The sequence below is a fragment of the Podarcis filfolensis genome (genome assembly GCF_964270895.1).
Source record: "Podarcis filfolensis genome assembly, chromosome: 5".
NCBI classification, from domain to species: domain Eukaryota; kingdom Metazoa; phylum Chordata; class Lepidosauria; order Squamata; family Lacertidae; genus Podarcis; species Podarcis filfolensis.
Window position 1 is genome coordinate 7,490,504 of NC_139608.1, and position 12,636 is coordinate 7,503,139.

A 12,636-nucleotide genomic window follows, 5' to 3' on the forward strand; every position below is an offset into this window, starting at 1 on the left:
ATGCTTGGGTAGTGAACTTTCTAGTGTATATACAACAGCCAAATATATATATTTATATAAAAGCTATGTTTAATTAAGGTAAGAAACTGAGGTCAAACAGAGGCTCTGTCCTCTTCCCCAGGCCCCCAGCGAAGACGGCCGTCCCCAACCCAGCTTATGATGGCAATGCTGGTTCTCAGAACTGTGTCCTTACCACAATCACCTGTGTAATAAAAATGAGAGTTTATCATAGGCACAGAGTAAATCCGTAGCCCTTTCAACATCTTTGTTGTAGGGGATGTTCTCAGTCGGCTGGCACTCTGCCTGCTGCAACCAAGGGGACATTTGGGATACATTTTCACACTGCAGTCCTGGCAGAATCCGAAGAAAGATGATCTTCCTTGAGGCTTGGCTGGGGGGATGTGAGGAGGAGGAGGAGCTGGGGAGAGATGCTTCTTTTAACACCCCCCCAATGCCAGCAATATTCCCTCCATATACTTGGGAGGCAGCAAATGCCCACACTGAGTCCAAGCTGCTGCCACAACAACTCCCAAGGCGGTTAGAAGGCCAGTTTCTTCATCAGGAGATAAACCCTGGAGTCTACTTCAAAGCCATGCAGGTTGTTGGCATCTCCCTGGAGTCTCATCAGCAGCCCACCGTAGGACACGTAGGCAGAGCTAGAGGAGGAAGGGTGGACCAGAGAAAGGTGAGAAGCAGGAAGGGAGACCACGGCAGCCACAGGGGCTTAAAACAACCCCAGCGGGATCATGCAACACTTAAACTATGGACCTCACTCCCACAAGAGGCTGCATGTCTGTGTCCCCATCCTGCCCCCAGTTCTGCTGGACGTCCTTCTTGGCCCTCACTTTCCATGGCTGGTGCTCAGTGAGTCCGGTAGGGTGGAAGGCAGGGAGCTCAACAGCAGGTGGCGCCAGAGGCAATGACAGGACACACCACTGCCTGCCTGGCTGTAAGTTAGATGCCAGGAAGGTGGGGCTGGCTGAGGGCATATTACTGGTGGGGCGGTGCTCCACTGGCTCTATAGGACAGGTGTCCAACAACCTGGGAAAGCCTTCCTACTGTGTTCCTATTCACTCCCCACTGCCCCCAATCCAGTCGCTTAACTCCTTCCATAGAGCATCTCAAAGAGCTATACTCCACGCTCAGAGAGCTTGTGAGAAGGTTATTATGTACCTATTCATTTCCAACCAGCCCTTTCCGCAAATAAGAGGGGGAACACTTACAGGCGTGTGGCGGCCTCTGTGGACGTCTCGTCTCCCTCGATCCTGTACACCTTCCCATACATCACATACTCAAACTGGTCTGCCCTGGAGCCAAAAGGAACAGTGGAAGAGAAGGAGAGAACATGTGTGGTTTTGCGGCCATCGCATCACTTCAAGTTGTACCAACATGCTAATAAAGATCTGTGTATCTGTTTCAGCTGCATCACAAGTTTTAAACAGTGCAGATCACAGAGCCTGCGGATTTCCTCTTTCTAAATCCACTTGCAGCCTGGGGAACAATAAGTTCAGATGCCTTCACCAGATGTCCTGCATGTCATATCAGAGATGGGCAAACTCCGACCCTCCCAAGTTTTGTTGGACTCCAACTCCCATCAGCCTCAGCCAGCATAGTCAATGGCCAGGGATGGTAGGCATTGTAGGCCAAACACAAGTGCGAGACCACAGGAGTCCCATCCTTGGGCTGTATGGTATAGTGGCTAGAGTGCTGGACTAAATCTAAGGAAACCTGGTTTCAAATCTGCCTTCCAACATAGGTGCCCTTGGCAGAATCTCTCTTTCTCTGCCCCGCCCACCTCACAAGGTTGTTGTGAGGATCAGAGTGTGCAGAGAACAGAGAGCCACACACCCCCCTTTGAATTCCTTGGAGGAAAGGCAGGAAATAAATGTAAAATACATACAGGGTAACAAAGGCAAACAAAATATTGTGCAGCACGTCTGCAGCAAACAGCACCCCTTTTATAGCTCTTTCCTCTCTGGCCCAGCCCAGGAGGACTTAAGAGGAGCAGGAAGAACTGAAGAGGGAGCTCATGAGAGGAGTGGCTTAGAGAGTGCCAAGCAGACAGACAGACGCCCTGTGCATGAGGAGCAAACTGCAGAGGATGAAAATAGGGGTGGGGAACCTAATTCAGCTCAAGGGCTTGCACTTCATCCTGTGCAACCTATGAGGGGCCATGGCAAAGGGCATCATTAGAGTTCAAAGAGACATTCCACAGAGGCAGAAATACCTGTGGTGCAAAGCAGAGCCAGAGAGGGGTACAGCCAGGAGAGAGCTCCAAGAATCAGACAGAGAGACCTGGCTGGCCACATTTAGCCCCTGGGCTTCAGCTCCCCGACCCATGGATTAGGCAGTAGAACCATTGTGTTTACACTTCAAGTAAGGACACACTTTGGGTCTCTACACTGCCCATGCTTTTGCCCTGGAGAAGACACTTTTGTGCTGCTAACACAGCGGTTTGACTTCACCCTGGGAGGCACACTTCATTGTCTCTCGAGCCAGACAGATACCATCTAGTGTAGGTTTTGGAGGAACTACAAAAAGAAGCTAGTTTTCGACCTTACAGAAGGCTGAAAGGAAGGGCACACAACCACAGGACTGATTCGTGAAGCCCTCTCCTTGGCTAGTCCTCTGTTTGCCATCCTCTGGTCCCCAATTACCTGGATGGCCTGTCATCAGTTGGGTTATATTCTCCATCATCCAAGGTCCCGTCTTCATACAAGGTGCTGGCGATCACAAGGCGGAATTTGTCACCTGAAATGCACAGGAAAACAAAAATAAGACAGCGAGGAGTCTTTTCACTACAGCTAATGTTTGTGAGATTCCAAACTTTTTTCAAAGAGGGCCAGATTTGATGAAGTGAAGGGCCATGAGGGCCAACCAAAGTTGTTGAGCTTTTTTTGGGATTTAAATTGTTTAGTTTCGTTTTTTAGGATTTTACCCCAGGAAATAAACTGCCACAGGGGCCGGGTTAAACCAACCGGCGGGCCGGATTGGGCCCCCAAACGGACTTTGGACATGCCTGGTCTAGCTTCATACATCACGGATTTGGCAGCTGAATTTCCAGGAAAAAAATGTCATGTGTTTCAAGAGATATGGGTGCATTCAAACAATGGGCGAGGGGAAAATCTTTGCATGTGGCAAGTGTGCAATGGGAATGCGTAAGTGTGATGAGTGTTTGTGATTACGAGACGGCCATGCCTGCTTTTGCTATGGACACATCCACTGCTGGCATGTAATGTTGGGATGGGTGGGTGTGCAGGGGAAATGATCCATGTGCTAAAAAAGTTTTAACTAGCTGTGGGTCAGAGAAACACTGCCAGGCAAGCCCCCTGACTGCACTCACTTACCAAGATCGACAGGGTAGATCTGTATGTTCACATCCAGGATCAAATCCATCTTGAAAGACTCGCTCTCACAATGCAGTCGGGAGACTGGAGGGAGACAAATCTGGGTGTCAAATTATTAGGAGACAGAGGAATAGAAGGCAGACCCCACCTCCACTTCTGCTAGAATGCCAAGCCACTCAGTTTTGTAGAGCCAGAGAGAAGGATGAAGAGTTGCGCATTTAAATACAGAATATCTGTTGAAACCCTGGCTCACAGATCAAAGAGAAAGGGACCTAAAGCTGTAAGGTTTTTAAGCCAAGATCTGAAGGGATGGAGGCTCACCAAAGTGAGACAACTAGTGATTTGAACCTAGGTCTCTCAATTTGTAATCAGAAGCTCTCCCCACAACACCAGGGCCACATTCTCTCTTGTTGCCATGGTTATTAGCATCTGAACTGTTGGGAGATCCTTCCCCATCACTCTTGCTTCATAAATTCAAGCCCTACTGCACCTGTAGACTTAGTAAACTTAGGCATTGTAGTAGTAATAGTAGAAATAGCTTGTTGTAGTAATAGTAGAAATAGCACTATTACTACTAATAGCAGCAATCATCACCACTATAGACGTACCCTTGCACTACAGCACGCTGGAAGACTTTGTTTATTTATTTATTTAATTAATTAATTAATGAAGGCAGAGATAAAATCCGTGACTCGACTCTAACTGTTAAAGAGTGTTGGACTAGTATGTAGCTGCACTGGATTTTAAATTGTTTATATACATATACGAAATGGTTTTTATTTCCAAACTGCTTTGAGATTGTATTTAATATATGACGTATCTACAAAGCACCTTTTCTATGTGTCTCAGGGAGATTTACAAACAGTTAAAACAGTTTTTTAAAACCCAATTCCAAAAACACCTGAAGAGAAGCTTGACCCTAAGGCGGAGAGGGACTTCTGTGCCCATTCAATAGAAATAAATAAATACAAAAATAAATAGGATGCTGGGGGGGCGGGAGATTCAGATTTGAATTCCCCGTCAACCATAAAGCTCAGAGCCGCTATCACAACCCACCAAACTCACCTCACAGGGTAGTTTGCAAGGGTAAAATGGGAGGGGGGAACTGGGGGATGAGGGGAAGGGAGAGAAAGAAACCAAGAACACTCCACCTCAAGAGCCTTGGAGGAGAAAAAGAAAGGGTGCACTGCACATGTAAATGCAGGAAGCCTGCAACTTAGGTACATTTAACTTGTGTGTGTTCAGCTGTGTCCAAGGCAAAAATTTTTTTAAAGGGGGAGCAATCCTACCCGCCATTGCACCCATTGGGTTTCGACTATAAATGCCTTTGGCTTTGGGTGCGATCCATCACACACACATTGCTTAAGCTGTGGGCTTACTGTAGATAATAATAATAATAAATTTTTATTTGTGTACCCCGCCCTCCCCGGGCTCAGGGAGGCTAACATCATAAAACTAACACAGTATAAATCGACCAGCCTACATGCAGGCGGGCAGGGAAGCAAGGATGAGGTTCCGTGTCCAGGAGCAGGGTGGGCAGACAGAAACGGGGAAGGATAGGACCACGGGAAGAATGAAAGGGGGGCACCTCCAGAGGTCATCCATCCCACCCCCGCAGGAAAAGTACCACTGTGGCCCCCGAGGTTGGAAAACGAGCGCCTGCCTCTCACCCCTGTCGAACTTCTTGCCCTCGGGGTCGATGTCCTTCACGTCGAAGATGTCCTCGAAGAGGATGCCGGCCATGGCAACGCGGGAGGAGCAGCCGGAGGCTCCCGATCTGCAATAGCCACGCGCGCGCTCGCGGTGTGCATGGAGCGCCGCTCTCCTCCCTTCGCTTCCGGCGCGGGCGCCTGGCGACGACGTCAGCAGCCTGAGGCTCAGGCGGACATGCTGGAAGAGGGCAGAGGGGGTGGCCGGGAAAGGGCGGCAGCGACTGGAAGGAGGAAGAGGGCGAGAATGGCGGGGAGGGGGCGTCCCTCAGCTGCGCACGCGCACAAGTCTGCTTTGAAGCCCGAAAGAGGTCAAAAAAGATCCCGACCTTTAAATCTGCAATAAAGGGAAGGGGCGGGGCAGGAGTAATACAGTATATATTTGTGTGTGTAGAGTATACGTATATTTATCCGTGTATGTATATCACCCTGTTTTAAATGCATTCTATCTCATTTATATAATTTTTCATCCTGCGTTTACTTTTTTTTAAAAAAACCTTTAACTTACATAAATTTAAGTATTACGGTGCACCGTGTGGTTATTTTATTTTATTTATTAAATTTCCACGCCGCCCTTTGTCTGAGGATTAGAGGGCGGTTTACGATATATATATATATATATATATATATATATATATATTAGTGTTTTAAATGCTGCCATTGAATATTCAACGATGCATACGAGTGTTTGAGAATTATTAACTGCCTATTAATTAAAGTATTTCCTTTACATTGCCTGGAGTGCATTGGCAGCTGCTCTTTTAAATAATTTCAGTTATCGAGCCAGTGGTACTGTGGGAGTTGAGCGGTTTTTTCCTCTCTTGCGTTGCTGCAACTTTTCCCATTCCATCTGCACAGGATTGGACCAGTTCTGGCTTCCAAGATTTTATCCACCTATTTTATTAGCATCATAACAGACAGAAATGCCCCTACTCAGAGTGGCAACTTCTTTGTAGTTGGTCAATTTAACATAGCACTTAAGGCGCCGATGGATTCTTTGCACCACCTGTGACCCAGCACATGCTGAATACAGCCGACTGACATATATCATATCCTTTTTACAATTAAGAGTAATAATAATATGTATCCCACACTTCAGCGGGGGGGGGGGGGGGGGGAGGAAGGCTCCCACAGAAGTTTACAAATCTATAGTAGCTCACCAGGGGATTTGATGAGCTTTCTGGTCTTGCTTCCAGGCAGCAATTGCCCTTGGCAAGCTGCAATGTGTGGCTGGTGATCTTTCTCAAGGCTGGCCCTATGAGGAGGCAAGGGAGGCAGCTGCCTCAGGTGGCAGATACTGAGGGGTGGGGAGGGGGACAGAGCAGTGAGCCACGTGGCCTGCTTTGTACCCCCTGTGCCAACCTGCTGCCCTCAAGTGCAGTGCAAGAAATTGTCCTTTCACCAGAACTAGAGTATGCTTCAGCTGTCAGTCCAGTTGGTTTCTGTATGCACCTTGGTGGAGGGTGCCATCATGCCTCAGGCAGCAGAAGTTACTGAGCTGGCCTTGGTCTTTCTTCATCAGAGGAACACCCCTGGGGAGACCTTTTCTTCCAAACACATCCAAGTATCGCTTGTATATTTGCACAGCCAAGCCAGTAAATAAAGCTGCTGATTTATTTCAGGTAGGACTGCTGGGCTCTTGGCTTGTGTAGTGCTACCACAAACCCAACTGGTGAAGCTTTACCCATCACTGAATCTGCATGCGGGCAGAAGCATCACCTGTTGAATTTCTTCCACCTCGATGCTGCAGCTTTTTTTTTTTAAATAAATTTTTATTAATTTTCCAACATATATTAAAACACAATACAACTGACAATACATAAACAAACAAACATATAAACACGTATAATTTCATAACCGCTTTTTCTTAAACCTTATTTCAACGACTTCCCCATACCTCCCTTTTCTGCATCCCTGTTTTAAACTTTTCCAGCAACCCCTAATTTCAATTACTTATAATTCACTTTCTTTAATCCTTTTTCTCTTACCCAATTATTTGTCACTGCAATTCTGTTTTACATTACCCATGACATTTTAGCACTCATTAATTTTACAACAGTTCTTAAGATAAACTTTAAATTTCTTCCAATCTTCTTCCACCGTCTCTTTTCCTTGGTCGTGGATTCTGCCAGTCATCTGATGCTGCAGCTTAAATGTCATAATAATAATAATAATAATAATAATAATAATAATGCATACCCCGCCCTTCCCGGTTCAAAAACCGGGCTCAGGGCGGCTAACAACAAATGTAAAACATTTTAAAACCATTATAAAAGCAGCATAAAATACAGTATAAAAACATGAACAACAATAAAATTCAAAAATAAAAAATCAATTAGATAATTCCCCAGGGCTAGCTGGCTGAATTGGTCCTACTTGGGCCAGCGAGGAGGCCAGGGGAGAATTAGCTGTGGGGTCTCAGAGCGGGTGATCTTCATAAAAGGGGAGAGGGAAGGAAGAGAAGGGAAATAAAAGATCAGGCTGAATTCAAATTAAAGGCCAGGAGGAATAGCTCTGTCTTACAGGCCCTGCAGAAGGAGGTTAAATCCTGAAGGGCCCTACTCTCCTGGGACAGAGCATTCCACCAGGTCGGAGCCATCACTGAAAAGGCCCTGGCCCTGGTGGAGGATAGTCTGACTTCCTTAGGGCCGGGGACCTCTAAACTATGGTATTCACAAGGGGAAGAAAAACAACCGCCAAGTACAACCTTGCACTCCTTCACGTCATGGATGGCCATCTGTCATGGGTGCTTTAGCTGAGATTTCTGCATTGCAGGGGGTTGGACTAGATGACTCTGGGGGTCCCTAACAACTCTATGGTTCTATGTGCTGTTCAGAGGAGCTACCAGACTGCTGTTCTGTGTGGGTTTCCTGTGCGTTTTAGAGCTGCAGCAAAATGCAGAAATTCAGGCGGTGAAGCCCTGCCCGGCATTGCATGCCCTGCAGAAAAAAGCAAGCCTGTTCGGCTTCCGCATCCATTGACAGCCCTGCTTTTTACTCCTTGCTTGGAAGCAAAATCCCACTTCGGAAGGGTCGTAGCTGAGCGGCAGAGCGCAGGCACCAGGTTCCAATACTGAGGGTGGCATCTAAAGGCAAGGATGGGACTCGCCCTCTGCTTTGCAATCCTGCAGAGCCTCTGGCCAGAAGGCAACCCTGTGCCAGATGCGCCCCTCAGTGTAAGGCTACGTTCCGCAGACGCGTGTGCGTAAAATCTGGCGGACAAGGCTAAGGAAATTCACAGCGAGGCGCCCAACCTGCCTCCTGCGCGAATGGAGAGAGCTCTCGGCCAGGTGACTTAGGGATGCTTTGCATGTGTCTATGAGGAGGCGCGCTCCCATTGGCCGCCCGGCCCCTTTCCTTCCCGATGCCAGGTTAGCAGCAGGAGGGCGAGGAAGCCGGGTAGGCTGGGGGACGAGGATGCGCTCTCCATTGGCTGCTGCGCGCACTCGTCCCGCCCGCTCGCCGACCATTCAATAAACTTTCTCCCGGCTGCAGCTGCCTTGGTCGGGCAAAACAGCTGCAGCGACGCGCAGGTTGCGGGCTGCGAGAGGGAGAGCGCCAAAGGGGCTCCTGCATGGGCGTGTGCGTAAAAGGGGCAGGAGAGGAACGCTGCTGCTGCTGAGGCAGGGAGAATGGTGAGGGTTAGGAGGAGGAAGATGGCACCGCTGCCGCCGCCTCCAGCTACCCTTTGAGCTCTCCGGAGGGAAGAAGGAGACCTCGGCCCCACGCCTCTGTCCCCGGGGAGAACCCAACGCCAGGTGTCTATGGATGTGCAGCGGAAGAAGAAATGGACCAACCTCACCATTGGCCTCCTTTTCCTGTCGGGAGGAATTGAGTACGGTGAGATTCCCTGGGCATGGGATGGGCATCAAAGTGGGGGGGGGGGGAGTACCAGGGGAGTGTTTGGACACTGGATACAGAGCTGACAATTTTATATATAGCTTCATCACACACACACACACACACACACACCCTATACACGTACATATACAGTGGTACCTCGGGTTACAGACGCTTCAGGTTACATACGCTTCAGGTTACAGACTCTGCTAACCCAGACATATTACCTCGGGTTAAGAACTTTGCTTCAGGATGAGAACAGAAATTGTGCGGTGGTGGCGCAGCGGCAGCAGGAGGCCCCTTTAGCTAAAGTGGGTACCTCAGGTTAAGAACAGTTTCAGGTTGAGAACGGACCTCCAGAACGAATTAAGTTCTTAACCAGAGGTACCACTGTATACGCGGTTTTTGTTGAGGCTGGTCTCAACATGCTGGTGTTGTTTTTGTGTGTATTATTAGATTTGGTACCCCACAATTTTATATGTAGCTTGATCTCTCCCTCCCTCCCCCCCTCACACACATGCACATATTCACACACGCCAGGGGTGCCAACTTGAATAAAATATGGGGGGGGGGAGGTAAGCCCCGCCCCATGTAATCTGTCCCAGGATGCGGCACACACACACACACACATTTGAATGGCAATGCTCCCATTAACATGGGGACACCCCCCTCAAATATTTTACTGGGGGGGGGGTTCAAAGGGACCTCAGCTCTTATGAGTTGGTTCCTATGACACACACACATACCGTTTTAGTTGAAGCTGGTCTCATCATGCTGGTGTTTATTATTATTTTTAGTATACCTTTGCAACTCTGGTACCCAGGTCTCCAGTCAAAAAAGGTTCCAGGAGTGACTTGCATTCGAGCAAAACAAAACAGTCCCTGCTCTGGTGCTTATAAGCTAAACACACACACACACAGCGCAAAGGGGAAAGGGAGGCTGTTCTGCACTATCTGGCCAAGAGGTCCTCAAGAAAGGGCTCCATTGCTGCTGAAGTAGCACACTCTGCCCCTAGGAAGCTCAGGTTTTAAGGGACGAGCTTGGTGATGGAGGAAGTCCAGTTTGCTTGGAGCCTCCCTGGCTTGATCCTCTGATCCAGGGGTCAGCAAACTTTTTCAGCAGGGGGCCGGTCCACTGTGCCTCAGACCTTGTGGGGGCCGGACTATATTTTTTGCGGGGAGAAAGAACACATTCCCATGCCCCACAAATAACCCAGAGATGCATTTTAAATGAAAGGACACATTCTACTCAGGTCAAAACACGCTGATTTCCGGACCGTCTGCGGGTCGGATTTAGAAGGCAATTGGGCCGGATCCAGCCCCCGGGCCTTAGTTGGCCTACCCATGCTCTGATCTAATGCAGATTTCGTAGAGAGATTCTCATCTTTATTGCATGTTCCAGAAGTGCACATTGAGTGTTTTGAGGTTTTTCTGCCTCTGCCAGTTGTTCAGCATGCCTGCCTTGACAAGATCCTGGCCTGTAGATAATCAAATGAATTGCGTGGTTAAGTTTGAGAAGGTGCAGTTCTTTAGCCCTGAACTTTCCACACACACCTGCTTTGCTTCCTGCTTCTGCCATTCCCAGATAAGTGGGAGGAGGTGACTGTAAGAAGTATTTTGCCATGCCCATCACTTAGAATCTTAGAGTTGGAAGAGACCCGAGGGTCATCTAGTCCAACCCCCTGCAATGCAGGGATCTCAACTTAAGCATCCATGGCAGATGGCCATCCAACCTCTGCTTAAAAACCTCCAAGGAAGGAGAGTCTACCACCTCCTGAGGGAGACCGTTCCACTATCGAATAGCTCTTACTGTCAGAAAGTTCTTCCTGGTGTTTAGTCGGAATAATCCTTTTTGAAACTTGAATCCATTGGATCAAGTCCTGTGCTCTAGAACAGGAGAAAGCAAGCTTGCCCGTTCTTCCATGTGCGAGCCCTCCAGATATTTGAAGAAGGCTATCACATTTCTTCTCAGTCTCCTCTTTTCCAAGCTGAACGTACCCAACTCTCACTTCTCACCACTTTCAACCTGTGCAGTTGGTTTGCTCCGGCGGAGTCCAGAATGCTGTGCCTTGTGAATTTGTTTTCCAGTTGCAAATGGTTTTCTCCCAGGAAACTAGTATCTGCATCCTAACCTTTGACTTCTAGAAGCTTGTCAATTGTCCTTGGATAGGTTGGCTGTTTGGGTTGCTGTTCCTCTGCCCTGTGAGAATGAGAAGAGGTTAGCAGGCCATACTCCAGAGTAAGGACATAATAGGCTTGGGCTGCAATATGGAAATGTTTTTGGGGTAAGATGCGGGAGTAAGCATGATTGGAGTCAGAGGGGGTAGGCAATAGGGACCACAGGTGCCATCAGCCTCAGATAGCATTGCCAAGGTCAGGGGTGAGGCCAGTGTTGTTGGATTGCAGCTCCCTAGTCCTCACATTGGCTCACCCTTGAATGTGAGATTCCTCCCGCTATTCTCAAGGTGCTGGAAGCAGCAGCCTTGCAGAAACTGAACAGGCCTGGGTCTTTGTCAGTGCCAGAATAGAAGAAATTCTGAAAGCCCTTGCGGAAGAAAGCCAAGAGACAAATGTACAAAATCAATAATAGTTGCAGGACAATTGGAGGGATAAAGCTTAGAAAAACGTGACTAAAGGAGGATGCGATAAAGATCCCTAAAATTAGGCACAGTGTGGATAAAGTGGACAGAGGGGAGGTTTTTCTCCCACTCTTGTAATACTTGATCTTGGTGTTAAGAAAAGGGAACCCAAAGTGATCAAGGGGATGCAACAATTTCCCTATGAGGAAAAGTTGCAACCTTGGAGGATTTAAAATTTAGAAGAATAGGTGGATGTTTCATTTAGAGAAAAGGTGAGGCGAGACATGACTGTGAGTTGTACAAAATTATGCCTGGAAAGTGGAGAGAAACATGTTCTTCATTATTCTTATTCTTATTCTTATTTTAAAAAAATGTATACCGCCCTTCATATGTAGATTTCAGGGCAGTTTGCGACATAAAAATACAAGATAAAAACACAAAACACATAATAAAACCAAGAACACAACACACGCAAACACCAACCAACCAATAACAGCCCCACCCATAAGACTTGAACTCATGAACATCCAGTCAAAGACTTAATGAGCTGGGAGAGTCTGTGACAGAGAAGTCCACAATCAGAGGCACAAGCTTGAGCAGGAGAGGAGGGAGGCCAAGAGGCAGAGATAGGCCTGGCTGGTGAAGAGTCCTGGGTGAAGACCCCCCCCCCCCCGCTGCGACATGCTCTCCTCCCACCTGGTCTCCCAGAACCAGAAGAGTCATGAAAAGGGCTGGGAAGTTAGCTTCACACAGGCACAGTCTCCTATTGCTTGGGGAAAGCCCTGGAGGGGAGGGCAGGTGGGGACTTTCAGTCTCAGCAACTAATCCATGGGTATGTTAAGCTTTTTTATAGGAAGACCCCAAAATTGTTGAGCTTTTTTGGGGGAAACCTAACTGCAAAGTAGTGATTTTAAGCTTTTTGAGCTGCTTTTTCCATCACGTTGCCGTACATCCAGGTTTTCCTTGACTTTTTGCCGATTCGGCAAAATCTCCCCTCGACGCCATTTTTACACCCAAAAACCAGCCCAGCAGGAATTTTCCTGACGTATGGCAAGCAAGGGAGGAGCTGCTGTGCTCATGAGACACTCCACCCAGTCTGTGCAGATCAGTTTCTTGCTAATAAATAACTCCAGCTTGCAGGGTGTCACTCCTGATATTAATGG

General features: G+C 48.0%; 2 protein-coding genes across 3 annotated transcripts in view; one reads left to right on the plus strand and one right to left on the minus strand.

The window, feature by feature from the left end:
• Positions 1-47: 47 nt before the first annotated feature.
• On the minus strand, positions 48-5,194 carry POLR2H (RNA polymerase II, I and III subunit H). The gene is made up of 5 exons (XM_083613007.1): positions 5,018-5,194; positions 3,348-3,431; positions 2,658-2,751; positions 1,224-1,307; positions 48-656 (listed from the first exon to the last, which is right to left on the minus strand). The coding sequence occupies exons 1-5, from the start codon at positions 5,088-5,090 to the stop codon at positions 539-541; spliced, it is 453 nt and encodes a 150-aa protein (XP_083469133.1). The 5' UTR covers positions 5,091-5,194; the 3' UTR covers positions 48-538.
• A 3,281-nt stretch (positions 5,195-8,475) lies between these two features.
• LOC310762219 (major facilitator superfamily domain-containing protein 8-like) overlaps positions 8,476-12,636 on the plus strand; it is a 29,162-nt gene continuing 25,001 nt past the window's right edge. Inside the window, exon 1 of one of the 2 annotated variants that reach the window (XM_083612915.1) lies at positions 8,476-8,895. In XM_083612915.1, the coding sequence (XP_083469041.1) occupies positions 8,820-8,895 (76 nt within the window). In that variant the 5' untranslated portion in view covers positions 8,476-8,819. The remainder of the gene's footprint in view (positions 8,896-12,636) is intronic. The other variant, XR_014547898.1, reaches the window with a different exon arrangement.